A 19,772-nucleotide genomic window follows, 5' to 3' on the forward strand; every position below is an offset into this window, starting at 1 on the left:
AAACAATTTGTTTTGCACTAGTCATAGGGATAAACACTTCCGCAAGTCATGGAAACACAAGCATCACTGCAATTATACTTGTTAATTAATTTTCTAAATGAAAATGAACTGAATCACAATAAAATTAAATGCTTGTTTTTCCAGTATCCCAAAAAGTTTTAAAATGATCTCATTTCTAACTCTTATGCATCCACTTTACTCAAAACAGCTCTAGGACTGATAGTATACCCAATCCTACCTCCTGCCATTTACATCCTATTGTAAGGGTCAGGCACCAGCCAAACATAGGCTTATGGAAGGAGCAGTTGCCCCAATAGAAGCAGATATTCAGGGGTGACAGCTTCATGATTTGTCACCACCATTTAAAGTAAGCCAGGCAGAAAAATAAGTTCCAGTTCCTTGTCAAAATTTTCCACCTGGCTATTTCTCCCCCTAACTAGGTCTATAAAAACCCCTCTTACCCTTCCCTCAGTGCGACTTCACTGACCTCAACTCTCTCTGGGGTCAGTGAATCTTGCCAGGGGGTACAGAAATAAACCTACTTTTGGTTTTATTGGCCTCCCTATCTCTTTGCTTCCTCCTTACTGCCCAGAACCTTTCACCTTTCAGGAACTCCTATTTGCAACTAAAATATTTCATAATCACAAGCTAAAAATTCATTGCTGTTTATCCAAGATCAAAACCTTCACATTTAGGTACTACTTTATTTAACACAAGAATCATTTTTAAAAATGAAAATTTAAGCTTTCCAAAACAGACTTTGTACTTTAACCTCTGCAAGTGACTATTTCTTAGAGCTTCTGTAATTCTTAGAGCTTCTAAAGCAGGAGGGTTACCTAGTACTGACTTAACATGAATATTCTTGGTGTCTGATTTTATAATGTACAGTTGTAGCCACATTTCTAGCCAAATCAAACTTTTTCTAGGCAAAATAAACAAGTCAGTGGAACCCCCTGAATAGTGTTTTCTTTAATTAGTCATGAAAACAGGTTAGGGGGCTCAACGGCCTAAGGGCTTTAAAAAAACGCTGAAATAGAACAAAGTAGAAGATACAGAGGATCTCAGACTATTTAGTGCAAAAGCCTTGTTTAACGGATTATTTATTCAAAATTTTCACATACTGACTATACTGGATTAGGATGGAAGATATATGATTGAGATACACAGCTTTCAAACTGCGGGGGTCAAAGCGTGACTCAGTAAAATATACGTGACGCCAGATTTTTCATTCTCTGCTTCAATCGAAACCTTTTTCAACAGATTAAATGTGGACGCAGGTAGGAGAATTCCACTGGATCCTTTTCCAGATATTAAAGACAGTATATCTTTAAGATTGTTTTTTTTATCATATATCTTTTATATAATATCCGCCAGATATTAAAGATATTTTCAAAACTGTACAACTCGCTCTCCCAATTTGTTTTCCGAAAAAAAGTCATTTAAAATGTCTGCTTTAGTAATTGATCCGCTAACTAGTGATAGATGAAATTCGCAGAAACAATAGCGCTCCGAATTCTCAACAATTTCAGAACCGCTGGCCAATAGGGAACAAAGGACTCGAGGCCGGCCTTGTGGTAGGTTCAACCCGCTCTGAGGGGCCGGTGGGGAGCGCCCCAAGCGCCGCCCGCTACGACCACGTGAGAAGCCCCGCCTCACTAGAACCCCGGCGAATAAGAACAGACTTGGCAGAAAAGGCGGGGTTGTCTACCTTGTGGACGTATAAGCGTCGACTGGCTTAGGTTCATGGTGCGCGCGAAAACTAGGTCACAGAAGGAAGGGAGCTCTGCCGCGAATCTTTGCGACACTGTCGTGTTTCGTTTCGTGTTTCGTGGTTCCAAGCCGTAAAGACGGTCGCGGAGCCGCCCCCAGCGGAGCGGCGGCGGACGTGCGCGGCAATGGCGGATATGGAGGACCTCTTCGGCAGCGAAGCCGAGAGCGAAGCTGAGCGTAAAGGTGGAGCTGGCTGGACTTAGGGGGAGGGCTGCGTGGTGGGATTTCTGTGGCAGCAGCCGGAGGGCCGTCGGGTTCCGGATCTGCGATCGCTGGGGCGCTGCGGGCGAGTGGTGGCGCCTCCTCGGCTCTAGTCTCCGCGCCCCCTGCCCTCCGGGTGGTGCCATCCTCCCCCAGTGGGCGGGCGGGCTTGGGGGTCTCTCGCTGTGTGCACCTGGAGGGTCTTGGCGTGAGTGGAATGAGGTGCCGGGGAGCTTGTGCAACGAAGGGGTCGCGAACCATTGCTCCTAGAGCAACCTAGAGGTCCTTCCTTTGCCCTGCCTTGCACAGCCCAGCGCCGATTGAGGACTGTTTCTGAATGAATGGAAATATGATGTTCAGGAATATGGGAAGCGGGTGGACGAATTTACAGAGGGACTCGGAATGTTACTTGAATACTCCAGAGGATGGGGTCATTGGGAGTTTGAGATGTCTGGCTAAAGAGATTGTGGATACTGGGATAGGGCTACACACTGGCATTATATACATTGAAGAGAATGTGCCTTCTAGAATTTCTTGGTTCTGTGGTATTGGTCCTGGGAGCATGGGAAGTCTGTTTGGAGAGGACAGAGAAAGGATATGTTGATGAATTGGACAACTAAATACATGTTTATGGTGTATGGAAGTATTTCTGGCGCAAAGACCGGATATTTAACTTTGAAATGTAATCAAGAGCTATTCGAAGTGAGAAGCGACGCAATTCCAAGTTTATGATTCTTGCAACCTCCAGGCTCAAAGTAATGTATTTACAGTTTTCTTAGCAAATTACATTATTTCCCCCCTCCCTTACCGTATAGTATTGTGATGGGAATTTAGTGTGAGGGCTCCACCCACATTGGTATCCACGTGGTTCTATCCTGGATGATTAGAAGTATAAAGCATCTTAGACTAACTCTTGTTTCACTACCTTTTTTTTTTTTTTTAAGGATTTATACAGTTATGCATACAAGCACTGGTGTGTAGACCAAAGGTACAGGGGGGCGGGAGGATTCACCAGAGACAGAGTGGGGAGCAGAACAGGCAGATCTACTGAGATACACTGCAAGGGGAGCAGGGGGCAAGACAGGAGAGGTCTGCTGCGCCTTGTGGGTCTTTTTCCCATTGTAAGCTTAGAATATTGGGAAGTGATATATGAGATGTTTGCTTCTCTGGGTTTAGTGTTTTACTTTCTTTTAAGTCTATTGCCACTTTCTTCCATCTTTATCATTGAAGAATTGTATTCTCTAGCATTTATGTCCAAATCTGTCTTTGAAGCTTTCTTTTGGGCCTGAAGGTAGTATGAATGTGACAGGGTAATTCCTAGTCTGGCTAGCACATTTCATTATCTTTCTGGACTGAGAGAGCTGTGAAAAATAGCTATACCTTGTAAATTTCTTGAACAATGGGTAGAATCCCTCCCTAGGCCCAGACTTTTTTTTTTCATCTATTAATATCCCAGATTTTCTTTAGTTTTATTGTTTTTAATTGTATAAGTCCTGTACCTCCTAGATTAAATTGATTCCCAAGTATTTTATTTTGGGTACTATTGCTAGTGAAATTTTTTAAAACTATTTTTAAGTTATTCATTGCTAGCATATGGAAGTACAACTGATTTTTGTATGTTATTTTTTAAAGACTTATTTTTTTATGCATAAAAGGGCCGGCGTATATGCCAGAGATGGGGGTGGGGGGGCGAGAGGATCCACCAAACAGAGTGGGGAACAGAATAGGCAAATCTACTGAAGTACACTGAAGGAAGCAGTGGCTGAAACAGAAGAGGTCTACTGCACCATATGTGTCAGCTTCCTGGCCAGGGGTTGAACTCTTGCTGCAGTGGCTGTTGATAGCAGCACCACCAGGGAGGGTCCTGTATGTTAATCTTGTATTCTCCAACCTTGAGATGACTATATTAGCCCTAGTTTGTGCGTGTTTTCATCTTTTCAAATGTGGATGTCTTTTCTTTCCCTTGCCTAATTGCTATACATATTGAGTAAAAGTGATTAGTTTTCTGTCTTTTCTAATTTGGATGCCTTTTCTTTTCTGATTGCCCCCAAAGAGAACTTTTCTGTGTATGTTGAGTCGAAATGATAGTGGATATCCTTGTCTTATTCGTGGTCTTAGAAGGAGTCACCATTACATATGATGTCATGGTTATTATCAGGTAAAATACCTTCTCTTCCTGGTTTGTTGAATAGTTCTATCATGAAAGGGTGTTAATTCTGTCAAATGCCATTTATCTGTAAATGATCACATACTTTCCTTATTCTTTATTAATACAATATTTCACTTTATTTTTAGATGTTGGGCCATTCTTTAAGCCTATTTAACTCTCTTTTGGTCATGGTGTTTATCTAATGTGGTGTTGGATTTGGTTTGCTGGTATTTTTCCATTTGTGTTCACATGGGATACTGGTCTGTAGTTTTCTTTTTGTGTGTGATGTATTTGACTTTGGTAAAAGGTAATGCTGGCCTCATAGATTGAGTTAAGAGGTGTTTCTTTGCTTCAAAAATCTGAGAGGCTTTGAAAAGGATAAGTATTTAACACATTTAACATTTGTTAAGATTCACCAATGAAGCCATATGGGCCTGAATTTTTCACTGAAAATTTTTTTTTTATTTCTAATAAATCCTACTTCTCTATTCAGATTTTCTATTTTGTCTTCAGTAAATGTGGTAGTTATTTCATGTAGGTCATGTAATTTGTTTATATACGGTTATTTTTAATTCTTATAAACTTTGTTATTTCTGTAGTCAGTAGAAATGTTCCTGTTTTCATTCCTTATATCAGTAGTTTTAGTTTTGGTGTTTTTTGGTCAGCTTGTCAATTCTGTTTTCAAAGAATAGACTTGATTTCATTGACTCTATTCTTACTTTTTTATCTCTGTTTCATTGATAGCTCCCCTAATTTCTTCCCTTCTGCTTGCTTTGGGATTAGTTTAATTTAATTTAATTTTATTTTATTTTTGAAGTATAAGCCCAGGTATCAATTTGAGATTATTCTTACTGTTTACAGCTACAAATTTCCCTTTGAGTACTGATTTCCCTGCCTCCATAAGTGATGATATGCTGTGTTTTCATTTTCATTCATCTTGAAGTTTTTTCTAATTTGTCTTGTGATTTCTTCTTTGATCATTTGAGTGCAATGTTAAATTTTCACTTACTTAGATATTTCCTTTTTTTGCTGATTTCCATTTTATTTCATTGAGGGTAGAAAAGACCTGTGATATGGTTTAAAGTTAAACTTGCTGAGTCTTGGTTTCTGTTCTAACATAATCTATGCTGGGGAGTGTTTTGTGTATACTTGATAACAATGTATATTCTGCTGTTAGTGGGTAGAGTATCCTATTGATGTCTAAAATAGGAAGGCTAGATCATATTACTCATGTCCTCAGGTTCTTTATTGATCTCTGTCTAGTTGTAAATAGGATATTAAAGTTTCCAACTATTTTTCAGCTGTTTCTCCCTTCAGTTCTGTCACTGTAGGAAGATATATGTTTAAAGTTGCTATGTTTTCATGTGGATTGATTGTTTTATGATTTTAAAATGTCCTTTTTGTCTTAACAATTTTATTGCAAGGTTTAATTTGTTTAATATCAGTTTAGGTACTATGGCCCTCTTTTGGTAACTATTTATGTGGCATCTTCTCCCATCATTCCATTTTTAATTTGTTTCTAAAGTAAGTCACTTTTAGCAGCATATAGATGGATCATTTTTTACTTCCACTCTTCAATTTCTGCCTATTCAGTGAAGAGGTTAATCCATTTACATTAAAATTATTGATAAGGAAGACTTCTGCCACTTATTTTCTATGTGTCATCTTTTTTGTTTATTAATTTCTCTATTGCTATCTTTTAGAAGTTATTTTTTTCATTAAGAACTGTTTTGATTCAGTTTTTGTTACTTTTTTTCCTGTATTTTTTTTTTTAGCTTTTTCTTTTTTTATGCTTCCAGTTAACATCTAATATATTAACAATCAAGTTTGGATTAATGCCAGTTTGATTTCAGTAGTATACAAAAGTTTATTTCTGGTATTAGCTGTTACCTTTTTTGAGGATCTCATATGGCTCAAGTTGCTTCTTTTGCTGTTTTCAGGGTTCTTTTTATCTTTGTCTTAGACATTTTGAGAGTGATGTACCTCACTTTATCCTACTTGAGATTTATTGATCTTTCTGGATGTAAGTAGGTTGATATCTTCATCTGATTTAGAAAGTATTTTTTTTAAAGATATATTTATTTATTCATACAGAACTGGGGTACAGGCCAGAGATGCGGAGGGTGAGAGGATTCACCAGAGACACAGTGGGGAGCAGAACAGGCAGATTGACGAAGTACACTGCTGAGGGGAGCAGCGGGCGGGTCAGGAGAGGTCTGCCATGCCATGTGGTCACCTCTGGGGCAGGCAGGGATCTAACTCATGAGGAAGTGGCTTAAGCTTCTTAGTGCTGTGCTTTGACCCGCTGCGCCACCAGGGAGGGCCTGATTTAGAAAGTTTTTAAGCCATTATTTCTTCATATATTCTTTCTGCCCTTTCTCTCTTTTATTGCCATTATATATATATTGGTTATTTAATGGTCTCTCACGCGTGTTTTAAGCTTTACTTACTCATTTTGCACTATTTTTAACCTATCTTAAAATTTATTAATTCTCGGGCCCTCCCTGGTGGCGCAGTGGGTTGGGACTCAGTACTACAAGCGAACCGCAGCCGCTCAGGGCAAGTTCGATCCCATAACCCGGAGGTGATCCACCTGGCACAGCAGACCTCTCCTGACCCGCCTACTGCTCCCCTCAGCAGTGTACTTGGCCGATCTGCCTGTTCAGGCCCCCTCTCTGTCTCTAGTGAATCCTTTCACTGCCCCTGCACCTCTGGCTTATACCCCAATTCTGTATGCATAAATTACTGAATCTTTAAAAAAAATTTTACTAATTCTTTGTTCCTGCGCAATTATAGTGAAAATTTCCTTTGTTGTTTAATTTCTGAAATTTTCTAGGGGTGTGTGTGTGTGTGTGTGTGTGGTGTGTGTGTTTTGATAATATAATACCTTTTTATTGAGAGTCACTTTGTGCTAAGAAATCATTATCTTAGTGTCTTCAAGGGCAGTTTCTAGGTTTTTGTTTATCTACATGGGCCATACTTCTTTCTTTGCAGACCTTGTAATATTTGTTGTTAACTGGTCGTATTTTTTTTAACGATTTATTTATTTATTCATATGGAACTGGGGTACAGGCCAGAGAATTGGAGGGTGAGAGGATTCACCAAAGACAGAGTGGAGAGCAGAACAGGCAGATCGATGAAGTACACTGCTGAGGGGAGCAGGAGGAGGGGTTGGGGGGGTAGGAGGGTCATGAGAGGTCTGCCAGCCATGTGGATCTCCTCCAGGGAAGGCGGGAATCGAACTCATGTGGAAGTGGCTTTAGCTTCTTAGTGCTGTGCTTTAACCCGCTGCATCACCAGGAAGGGCCCTAACTGGTCATTTTTAACATCATAATATGGCAGCTCCAGAAATCACATTTGTTGTTGTTGTTTGTTGTAGATGTTATTATTTAATGACTTTCAGCAACTAATTTTCTAAAGATTGCAATTTTTATTGTGTGTGATAATTAACCTTTCTGTTCTGTTAGCTTAGTGGTAACTATAGAGCTTGAACAGAAATTTCTTTAAATACTTAGATGCCCCTCCCCCATAAAATGTAGGTTCCTTCATGTGTTTGTTGGGGAATACTTTCAACACTCAAACATGCAATTTGCAACCTATCTCAGTCTTCATTTCCTGAGTTTCCTGGAGCTGAAAGTTAGCCAACAGTGCGAACCCTAGACGTGTGTTGCCTTTCAGATTTCCAGGGGTATTTGGGATCTTTTAAAAGCCTTTTTCTGTATATCATGTCATTCCTTTCTCTTAAGCTTTTGGTTAGTCTGTTGTTGACCCCAAATACTATCCATTGTCCCAGGCAGAGGAAACTAATATATTTGCTTGTAAATGTTTACCATGCATACCCAAGTAACTGCACTGGGAAAGTTCCAAGTTAGGTGAGATAAAGGCCATCCTTCAAGCCAGCCCTTCAGTGATCCACCAGAGATTATAACTAATCAATCACCATGGATTTTGTCAAATGAGGTCCATTCTGCCCCCTTCCATAGTGATTTTCGCACCATTAAGTTGCACTGTTAGCTTCAAGTCATCAAAAAATGTTAGGATTGATTTTTGATGTTCCTTACATTGTCTTTTCTTTTTGCATCATCCTATAGATTCTGATTCTGGTTCTGACTCGGACTCTGATCAAGAGAATGTTGCTTCTGGCAGTAATGCCTCTGGAAGTGAGAGTGATCAAGATGAAAGAGGTGACTCAGGAAAACCAAGTAATAAGGAACTGTTTGGAGATGACAGTGAGGATGAGGGAGTATCTCATCATAGTGGGAGTGATAATCATTCAGAAAGATCAGACAATAGATCAGAAGTGTCTGAACGATCTGACCATGAAGACAATGACGCCTCAGATGTAGATCAGCACAGTGGGTCAGAAACTCACAATGATGATGAAGATGAAGGTCACAGATCAGATGGAGGGAGTCATCACTCAGAAGCAGAAGGTTCTGAAAAAGCACATTCAGATGATGAAAAATGGGGCAGAGAAGATAAAAGTGACCAATCAGATGATGAAAAGATACAGAATTCTGATGATGAGGATAGAGCCCAAGGATCTGATGAAGATAAGCTGCAGAATTCTGATGATGATGATGAGAAAATGCAAAACACAGATGATGAGGAGAGACCTCAACTTTCAGATGATGAAAGACAACAACTATCTGAAGAGGAGAAGCCTAATTCTGATGATGATGAACGACCAGCAGCCTCTGATAATGAGGACGAGAAACAGAATTCTGACGATGAAGAGAGGCCACAGATGTCTGATGAGGAGAAGATGCAAAATTCTGACGATGAAAGACCACAGGCCTCAGATGAAGAACCCAGGCATTCAGATGATGATGAGGATCAGGACCATAAATCAGGTAAATACATTCATGAGAGCCAAATGGGTTAGAAGAGCCATTTATATACAGCAGTGACCTATTTGTTCTCTTTTTTTTTTTATCCATAGCTTTACTACCCTATTTATTTTTTTCACTCTATTCCTGTTTCAACCTTTTCCTGATAGTATATATTTTGTTCTAAAAATTCCCCCTTAATCCATTTACTATCTCTTATCTCTTCCCCCTCCATCTGTTAACTGACAATAAATCAGGAGAAAAATAAAAAGGACAGAGATGTGTGGTGCTAGAGTAGTGAAATAATGAATAGAATAGTCATCCCTGGATAACTAAAGAGCATGCGCCAGGTGACTATAGCCATGGTAAGTATTAAGTAACTAGTTGAGAGTAGAATTAGTGTTGAATAACTAAAGAATCTTTAAGATTCATCTACTGTTTCCCAAATAATAGCAGACTAACATAAGACTAGGGTCATAGTAGGGAATCTTTTAAGTGGTCACTCTGTTTAACTAACTAGTTCTACATTGGTTCTGTTGGTTTTCTTGAAGTTTTTAGGTAAACAGTTGCATCATCCAGAAATAATGATATATTTTTCCCATTCATTGCTTTAAACTCCTTTCCCCTCCCCTCTGTAATGAGTTATAAAGAAATTTAGTAAGTTTCAGTCTACTTTTCTGTTTTTCTTCTTACAGAAATTATTGTTCCTTAATTTTATTTTTAAATTAACTCTAATAAGTTGACTTGTTCAGTTTTATTAATGTCAATATGTGTATAGATTTGTGTAACCACTATCAGTTAGGATACAAAGCAGTTCTAAGACCCTAAATCCTCCCGTGCTACCCTTTTGTATTGCACTCTTCACCCCTGGCAACAAGTAACCTGTCACTAAGTTTTGTCTTTTCGATAATGTCATCCTATGAATGGAATTGTACAATATGTACCCTTTTTTCTTTCAATGGCATTTTTCTCCCAGGCCAACCTAGTATCACTTAAGCTACCTTTACGTATCAAAACATCCGAGATCTACCAGATTGTTGCATATTTCAATAGCTTGTTATTTATTGCTTAGTACTTTTCCATGGCATGGATGTATCATAGTTTATCCCTAGTGTTGTAACTCAAAGTTATGATGTGACTGATTATGCAGAATGTGTAATTCTTGTCTTACAGAATCTGCCAGAGGCAGTGATAGTGAAGATGAAGTTTTACGAATGAAACGCAAGAATGCAATTGCATCTGATTCAGAAGCAGAGAGTGACATTGAGGTCCCCAAAGGTATGCTATATAAATGTAAATATATAAATAAATAGACTAATTGTCACCCCTCTTTCTTCATTTAACTTAGAATTTGGTTTGGCTGTAAGACCCACAGAAAAGAGTGATATACTATTATACAAGGGAAGAATTTACAAATGTGGGAAAATGGTTGTGCCTAATCAGTTGAAGAACTTGATCCTTTGTTTATAATTAGAGTGAATATATTCTTAGAGGGCTTATTCTCTGTCAGGGATGGAAGTGGCAATATTTATTCTTCAGTTTGAATAATAGCAGTTACAGGGCAGCTTGTTCTTAAGTTGGTGGGTTAATTTTAGATGAAGAACCTGATTCTTTAAGCTCTGGGTTAGTTGAAGAGTTCATAAAAACCCAGTTCAGGCCCTCCCTGGTGGCGCAGCAGGTTAAAGCACAGAACTGAGAATCTAAAGCCACTTCCGCATGAGGTTGATTCCCACCTGCCCCAGAGGTGACTACATGGCGTGGCAGACCTCTCCTGACCCTCCCACTGCTCCCCTCAGCAGTGTACTTCGTTGATCTGCCTGTTCAGTTCCCCACTCTGTCTCTGGTGAAGCCTCTTGCTGCCCCTGAGCCTCTGGCCTGTACTCCAGTTCTGTATGCACAAATAAATAAAAATAAATCTTAAAAAAAAAACCAGTTTAAGTAAAATAGTAAGAACTAAAGATCTACCTGTGCATCTCTCTGTGTATGACTGTTTCAAATGGTTTAACAGTATACAGTAAAGATGTTAGTATAAAGTGAAAGCAAATATAACTTTGATAGTTTGATTATGCATAGCCATTGTTGTGCTGAATGATAAAATTAGGCACTAAAGTTAAGTATCTTATAGAAATTATCGTAGGTCACATAGTAAAGTAAAGCAAATGGGTAAAGGAGTCAGCCAGAGAGAAAGCTGGATAGAACACAAGCTCTGGGATTTTCTTAAGGCTCTTTGGATATAACTACTAGTTATCATAGATATGGATTGAGATGATCCAAGTTGAAATCTTTGTACTTTCCAACTATATGTTTTTGGTTAAATTTATTACTAACTATACTTCAGTTTTCTGATCTGTAAAAGGGGGATGATGCTAAGCGTCGTTGAGGGTTATCGTGAGAATGATATGCTCATTCTCTCATTGTGTTTACAGTTATTTACTGAAAGTCTGCTTTGTGCTGGTACTGTTCTGGACACTAGGAATGTAGCAGCAATCACAACAGATAAAGACCTTTCTCTTGTAGAATCCACATTATGGTGGAGTTAGGGTGTGTGTAGGGGGAAGACTGATAATATAGCCCAGTAAGTACATTAAATATAAAGTATGTTGAAAGTTGATAAAACTAAGAAGAAAATAAATCAAGAAGGAACTTGAGAATGGATGGGTTGGGTTGTAGTTGTGCTTTTATCATATAGCTGACCTTTTCATTACCGTGGGCTGCCTTGCCTTTGCCGTTGCCATTTCCCCTTCTCTTCCTCCTCCCTCTCCCCCACTGCTGCTGCTGCTGCTGCTACCACTGCTGCTTCTAATTCTGCTCCCTCTTCTCCTGCACAGGAAAATTGAGAGGGAGGTACAGAGATATTTTCGTGTACCCATTACCACCACACATCAACATTCTTTTCCAGAGTGGTACATTTGTTAGAGTTGATGAACCTACATTTTCACATCATAGTCACCCAAAGACCATGTTTTACTTTAAGGTTTAATTTTAAGGTTGTGTATTGTGTGGGTTTGGGCAAATGTATGTCATGTGTCCATCATTATGGTGTCATACAGCGTTGTTTCACTGACTTAAAAATCCTCTGTGCTTTGTGAATTTACCTGTTAATCACTGGGTACGAACCAAACATCATGATTGTTGAAATGTATAATAAGAATGTGTTTAGTTTTTTTTACAAAACCAGGAAACTGTCTTCCAAAGCAATTATATTACTTTTGCATTCTCGACAATGTTAAAGTTCCTGTCACTCCCTGTTTTTCATTAGCATTTACTATTGTCAGTGTTCTGGATTTTTGCTGTTCTAATAAGTTTGCCCCCTTTTCCAATCATCTATCTGGTCATCCACCCTGTATCAGTAATTCATTGCCATAGTTTTATTCTAGCCTGTACCATCACCAATAATTATAATTCTTCTGTAATCTCAGTTTCAAACAATCCACTTCTATCTTTTTATTCACCCTCCCCTCTACCATCCCACCTTGGTTGGTTGATTTATTACATATTGTTGTTAATGTTTTGTTCTATATCTTCGTGAATTTCTGCCTGAGAGGATGGGGCCTGGATACAGGAATGGACCACTAATTTTGAAACATGAGGGACGTTGGTCATTGGACCATATGGAGTGCTCCAGTCCAAACTTTGGACTGTAGGAGGACATCAGGGCTCCTGAGAAAAGAGGGAAGTAGAACAAGGATGCAGAAAATGATGTGGGGGATAATGGGGGAAATGCTTGCTATAAGCTTTCCTTTCATTGGATTTACCTCTTCCCTCTTTTATGGATATTTATACTGTGCATTTCTCTTCCTTCATTGAAGATAATAATGGAACCATGGATCTGTTTGGAGGTGCAGATGATATATCCTCAGGGAGTGATGGAGAAGATAAACCACCTACTCCAGGACAGCCTGTTGTAAGTAAAATTACCACTGTGAACCTATTTAAGGCTAGGTAAGAAGTTCTAGAGGCTTAAGCGTCTTTTATGTCAAGAATGGAATGTTGATAACTGAATGAAGAATGAACAGATGACTTTATTAGTTATTTAGGGAGCTCTTGGTTATAGGGAATATAGAAATAACTACCCCAGCACATCCTTTCTGTGGAATGTTACTTAGCATTGAAAAGGTTTGAACTATTGCTACGTGCAGTAACTTGGATGAAATTCCAGAGAATTATGCTGTGTGAGGGAAAAAAACAATTCCAAAAGTTATGTAAGGCATGATTCCCTTTATATAATATTCTTCAGGTGACAAAATTACAGACTTGGGGCAAGGGTTAGTAGTTGCCTAATACTAAAGAGGGACTGGAGCAAAAGAAGTGAGTATGGTTATAAAAGTGCAACACGAATCTTTGTGATGATGGTAATCTTTTGTATCTGATTTTTGGTTGTGATACTATACTGTCATTTTGTAAGATGTTGCTAATAGGGGATACCAGTGTGAAAGAGACAAGACATGATGTTAATGTGAGATTAGATTGTGAGGATCTAAGTTTGAGGACCATTAAGAGATTAGATTGTGAGGATCTAAGTTTGAGGACCATTGGTTTGTTTTTCTCCCTTATACCAAGAAGTATATGCTATGTTAGTAATCTAATTGATTTTAATTGATAGTGACTCCATATTGAAGTGTTGATTAATTTCACACTTCTGTGTGAATATGTACCAGAGAGTTCTAATAAAAGAGATGTTTTCTTATATTGATGCTTTCTCTTGAGGTATTTTCTGAGATATAGGTACGGAAGGAGGTTGAGGACTATTTTAGCCCTAAAATGGTATCTCTGAGTATGCTTAATTGCCTACCTAAGTAAAGTATGGAAGCTGCCTAAGCCATTTCTGTGGTCACATTAGGCACTAAAATTTTGTGCATCTTTTACTAGGATGAAAATGGATTGCCTCAGGATCAACAGGAAGAGGAACCAATTCCTGAGACCAGGATAGAAGTAGAAATACCCAAAGTAAACACTGATTTAGGGAACGACTTATATTTTGTTAAATTGCCCAACTTTCTCAGTGTAGAGCCCAGGTAAGGGGATGCAATTAAAACTGCTTGATGTTTTTCTTACTTTACATGCGTGAACTTACCATCCAATGGAAAATTAATCATGTGTCTCTGACAAAATAAATGGAGCATATCCTGTGATAGGAAAAGTGTGGACTGCTGGTAAAGCAGACTTTTAATACTTGTAATTGATTCTAGCAGTTTGCTGTTTTCTTGTGAATAAACAGACATCAAAAGTCTTTGAGTGTTTTTAACTGATAGAGCTGTAAAAAGCCAACATTGAAAGTGGTGAAATTTTCTAGAGGAGCTGCAGATGTCCACAGTAGCAGCAAATGGACCTAGACATGGACCTAGATGGTTTCAGACAGTTATACAGTGTTAATGGGCATTATGTTAATGGGCATTATCACTTAAGTAATTTGCAAGCTCTTATGTGATTTAATTTTTCCCCTGTGTAAATTAATGAGAGCCAAAGCATTTGTGACCTCTTCTTTCTAAAACTTACATAGTAAGAATAAAGATATTTTGAAAATTTAGCCTTGCTTACACATTGTTCCAAGCAATAGCTATTAAATCAAATTTTAAGAAGGTACAGTAATTTGAATGTTTGTTTGAATTGTACATGTAATTGCAATTTTTTAGTATAATGATAAGTATTAGTAGAGTATTTTGACATAGCAGTAATAATATGCCTTTCAAAATGTCACTAATGATTTATTTTTAAACAATTTGTAGACCTTTTGATCCTCAGTATTATGAAGATGAATTTGAGGATGAAGAAATGCTAGATGAAGAAGGTAGAACCAGGTTAAAACTAAAGGTACTATGTGGTACTTTTTTTTTCTTTTATACAGTAAAATCCGAGAATATGTATTTGAGGTTTGAAATTCAGGAAATGATTTTTTATGTTTCCTATTTTATCAGCAAATGATCTGCCTTTTCAGAATATTTTAAGGAAGAAACCATATAGCTTTTCTGTCACGGTATCACTTTACTTTTTTTCAGTTCATAATTTTTTGTGGGTTTAAAAAAATTTTTTGTCTTCTTACATCATATTTCTCCCTTCATCATCACTCACTTTAACAGTTGTGAAGTTGAACATTTCCATTTCCCCTCCCCTTCCCCAGACTATTTTGAAACATCTCACATGACATATTTAATTGATGAATACTGAGTTCTTTAGTTAGTTGACTTCACAGTCACTTGTTTAGTTAATGAGGAATAAAGAAGCAAAGTGAGGGGGAGGGTGGTTAGAGGACCCAGTAGCAAGGGCAGTTGTAGCCAAAAGAGTGAAGACCCAGAGAATCTAAGTGGTGATAGTGGGAGCTTTTTTAAAGATTTTATTTATTTATGCACACAAGAGCTGGGCTATAAGCCAGAGTTGTGGCGTGAAGAAAGGATTCACCAGAGACAAGAGTGGAAGCAGAACAGTCAGAAGTACTGAAATACACTGCTGTGGGGAGCAGTGGGTGACACAGGAGAGGTCTGTGCCGCCATGTTGCTCAGCTCCCTGGTCAGCTGGGAACTAGTGCTGCAGTGGCTGTGGATAGCTTCTTCGCTCTGAGACTTAACCCTTTGTGCCACCAGGGAGGCCCCCTCCATGCTTTCTTTATTGTCACTTTCGTAGGTTTCAGCAGGCAGCAGTGATAAACGACATGCATTTAGAACACTGTCTTTTACTAGAAGTCCCATTGAGTTTTTAATTTCAATAGAGTGTTTTTTATTTTAGGAAGCTCTTCATTGTTGTCTGTATAGGCTTGGTGTTTCCCCACCAGATAAAGGTGAGCTCAGGGGCCTTGATCCCTGGCCAGGGAGCTGACTGACCTACGTGGCGCAGCAGACCTTTCTGCTTTACCCTCTGCTCCCGTCAACAGTATATTTCAGCCTGCCTGTTCTGCTCCCCACTCTGTCTCTGGTGACTCCTCTTACCCTCACAACTTTGGCCTACAGCCCAGTTCTTGTATGCATAAGTAAATAAAATAAATCTTAAAAAAAGATAAAGCTGGACTCTAAACCTGTCGGACTTGGTGTAAATTCAGAGTGCTTCTTTTTCCTTTCCCATATTTGGGGAGCTTCTCCATCTCCCTTCTCGAGTAGGCAGAGTTTTCTGATCCTCCAATTACAGGGTTTTTAACTCTATGAGAGACCTACTTTATATAGGGAGTTTCAGTTCTAAGTTATTATTTCATGTAATCTCAGATTTACCGCCTATCCTTATGCAGCCCTGAATGTGTCTTCAAATGTCCTAGGGCTACTGCAGATTTAGCATCTGCTTAAGTGCTCTGACACTTAAGCTTCCTTAACTATCAGCCTTAGGAGCTCAGAAATTCATTTAATCATATTTTTTCTGTCATTACTTATATATGCTTATTCTATGTTTCTATGCCTTTGAGAAAAGAAGTACGGAGTCGTATAAATGACAGTGCCATTTGTTTTTAAAACAGGTAGAAAATACTATAAGATGGAGGATACGCCGGGATGAAGAAGGAAATGAAATTAAAGAAAGCAACGCTCGGATAGTCAAGTGGTCAGACGGGAGGTGAGCATGCAGTTGCCGCAGAGCATTGAAATGACCAGAATGTCAGTAGGGAGGATCAAGTTTTGGAATTAGGGCCTATTGGGGGATACCTCTTGTTTAGGAAAGAAATCCACTGATTACTTCCTGGTACTACATAATAAAAGTGAGGAAAATAAATAAGCACTTGAGGGTCATACAGGCTGGTGGAGACATTAAAAGTGAGCTGAAAATGGGGTCAGCCACTGTGGCCAAGGTAGATGAGCTCCTCTCCTCACTGCAAGCTGCTCACAGTAAATTGCCATTTTAGAGAGGCTCTTTCACTGGGAAAATAGTCGGCTGAGTAACTATCACAGCATGTTTTGTTTATGTTAAGGCATTTTTTTGCATCCTGCCTCCTTTACTCTCTTCTGAAATCTATGTAAGAAGAGAAAGCAACAGCTGAATAACATTTTAAGTAATGTAAAAGGGTAGAATAAAAGCTTTCTTTAATGTGTGAATTGTTTATTCTTTTCAGCATGTCCCTGCATTTAGGCAATGAAGTGTTTGATGTTTACAAAGCCCCACTGCAGGGTGATCACAATCATCTTTTTATCAGACAAGGTACTGGTCTACAGGGGCAAGCTGTCTTTAAAACCAAGCTCACATTCAGGTAACCCTGCCTATCAATATATTATTTGTTGTGGTAAAAAGCAGTGAAATGTCCACGTTGTCCAAAATTCCTAACTCCCAATTGACATTACCCCCACTATAGTTCTCCAAAGACCAAAATCTGGTTCTCATCTCTGAAAGTTCATATTCTATTTTATCAAGTTCATTACAAGTTGCTATTTCAATTTTTTCTGTTCTTATATTTGGGGGTAGTAGGACTGATGGGCTGATTGAATAGAAAAGAGCTCATGAGCCATACATTAAGTTATTTTATTTTTTCATTCTAAGGCCTTAATTAATATTTTATAAATGGTAGTTCTTATTTTTAAACTTGTCTATTGGTTTTTAGGAAAATATCTCCTAATTTGATGGTGCATTCATTTAGATAGTTTTGATACTAAATCAGAATTAAGTAAGCCACCCAGTTGTAATTTAAGAGTATAAAACATTCAGTGAGGCCACTTTATTCTAAAACATTACTTGATTATATTTATTTTTGTAAACAAGTTGAATTAATTTATCCTTGGTCACCTTGCGTGGATATGACTTTACGAGCTTGGTGTTTACAGATATTTTCTTTATTTGGTGGCATAGTTTGCCGTTCCTTTCTTAAAGCAGAATTTTACATTTGTCTGATAATATGTACTGCATAGAAGGCTGTTTTATCAAGAAAGATGCATAGTTTAAAAAAAATTTGTTCAAGGGGATTTACAACTGAGGTGGAAAAATGCACAAAATGATGTAAAAATAAACTGTTATATTAAAAAAAAAAAGTTGCGGCTTCTCATGGAGCCAGTCATGCTATGCAAACTTACAAGACACTGTTGTGTAAACCAAAGTGTAGATTTAGTAATTTAGTGATTGTTATACTGGCCAAAAGGCCTGGAATACTTGCTCATCTCAGTTGGTCCTTTCTTTTTAGAAAAATTGGGAGACTAACTGATGACTAGAGGTTGTTACTGTGATGTAATCAGAAGAAAGGCAATGATTTGGTGGGTGTGAAGGTTGGAATCAGCCAAACCTTAGGCAGCTGCACGTAATACCACTCCAGGGATGTGTGCCATACCAACCCGGACAGTCAGGCCAGCTGATGAGGATGTCCCCTTCTCTAGAGAGTGGGCACTACAAGGAAATGTTTGTGCTTTGCTTTTCCTGACTCTAAAGCAGGTCATCCCCCTTAGCAAATGCTTACCTGTAGAGGGATCATAATAATTTTGTTCATGACTCAGCATTTTGAGAATGTTAATGTCAGAGGTGGACTTTAGCATCAGATAGAGCTATATCTGAATCTCATTTTTACCTTGTGTAACACTCTTAACTTCTCTACTTTATATTCCTAATCTATAAATTGTAATATTAACCTCAATGTAGCTACTGTATGAAATCAAGTGTAAAACACAAAGCTCAATAAGTGTCTAATGCTTAGTATTCAGTGAATGCTGCCAAGAGGTTATTGTATAATGGGAAGCCTTTTTAACTCCAGTTTTCTAGTTTTTTACATTACCAATGAGCTAAGAATGTCTCGGTGAGCCACAAATGAAGAAAGTTGGGAATCCCCCTCCCCCATCTATTATATTCAGTTTAATGTCCTTGCCTGTTTTGTCCAGTGAATAGTAAATGGTCACTGGCCTCGCTTTTGGGATGTTAATATGACTGGCTAACAGATGTACTTGATAAACAATGAGATCTTTTTGTTCATTTCCTGGCAGGCCTCACTCTACAGACAGTGCCACACATAGAAAGATGACCTTGTCACTTGCAGACAGATGTTCAAAGACACAGAAGATTAGAATCTTGCCAATGGCTGGTCGTGATCCTGAATGCCAGCGCACAGAAATGATTAAGGTATGATTGCTAAGCTTTATCCTGAGAATTTTTTGTAGTAAGACTAGCATTTTCCAAATTGTTTGTTCATCATCTTATTGATCCACATTTTCTTCTTCCACTTGGCATAAAAAGGGAGCTGGGTTCATTTCCTAGCTATTTGCTAAATAACACAAGATACTGTGATGGTTGTAAAACAAACAGAGGTGTCTCTGGTTCTTCCCTCAGCTCCTGAGCATTCAGCAACAAAATGGTGACTAGAAAAAGCTGGATTTTCACAGAAATTTTCAAAGGTGATTTTTATCACCTTTGTCTGATTTAGGGTATCTGAAAAGACAGTGGGAAGGCAAAGGACTTAGCCTAAATGGAGCAAGAATAGACCAGGCATTTGAATGGCTAAAAGAGAACTGAGAAGAGGATGTGGTTGTTAAGATCACTTAATAATGTTCTACTTGGTAGGTTTTCAGTTTTGACTGTCACTAGCCACAAGTTCAATTCTGGGGCAGTGTCTGTAAGTAGTGTGTGTGCTTTTTCTCACACCATTGGCCCTTCTTCCAGCTTTGATTTGAGAAACTGATTACAGTAGTACAGCCTCCCCTTTATTCTGCTAATCCTGGCCATTGCTTTGTCTGCTTCAAGCAGTTCATTCCTTAGTGTGACAGGCCTGGTGAGGTTGACGCTCTGGTTGCCTTGGGATTTGTCTTATTTCTGTCACTGTCAAGTTCTGCTGAAGGTTTAGTCCTAGGCGCTCCTCCACCTTCTATTTTGTATTTGGAGGCTGGTTAGTTAAAACAGATTTAGGAATAATGCCTAGCCCAGTAGTGTAGTGGAGCATTGGCTTT

General features: G+C 38.6%; 1 protein-coding gene across 1 annotated transcript in view; it reads left to right on the forward strand.

The window, feature by feature from the left end:
* Positions 1-1,846: 1,846 nt before the first annotated feature.
* LEO1 (Leo1, Paf1/RNA polymerase II complex component, homolog (S. cerevisiae)) overlaps positions 1,847-19,772 on the forward strand; it is a 24,426-nt gene continuing 6,500 nt past the window's right edge. The window contains exons 1-9 of the mRNA XM_004687785.2: positions 1,847-1,953; positions 8,212-8,973; positions 10,123-10,227; positions 12,759-12,853; positions 13,819-13,964; positions 14,676-14,760; positions 16,385-16,479; positions 16,973-17,107; positions 18,816-18,951. Of these exons, the coding sequence (XP_004687842.1) occupies positions 1,896-1,953; positions 8,212-8,973; positions 10,123-10,227; positions 12,759-12,853; positions 13,819-13,964; positions 14,676-14,760; positions 16,385-16,479; positions 16,973-17,107; positions 18,816-18,951 (1,617 nt within the window). The 5' untranslated portion in view covers positions 1,847-1,895. The remainder of the gene's footprint in view (positions 1,954-8,211; positions 8,974-10,122; positions 10,228-12,758; positions 12,854-13,818; positions 13,965-14,675; positions 14,761-16,384; positions 16,480-16,972; positions 17,108-18,815; positions 18,952-19,772) is intronic.

The sequence above is a fragment of the Condylura cristata genome, unplaced genomic scaffold, assembly GCF_000260355.1.
Source record: "Condylura cristata isolate star-nosed mole 26May11 unplaced genomic scaffold, ConCri1.0 scaffold00023, whole genome shotgun sequence".
Lineage (NCBI taxonomy): Eukaryota > Metazoa > Chordata > Mammalia > Eulipotyphla > Talpidae > Condylura > Condylura cristata.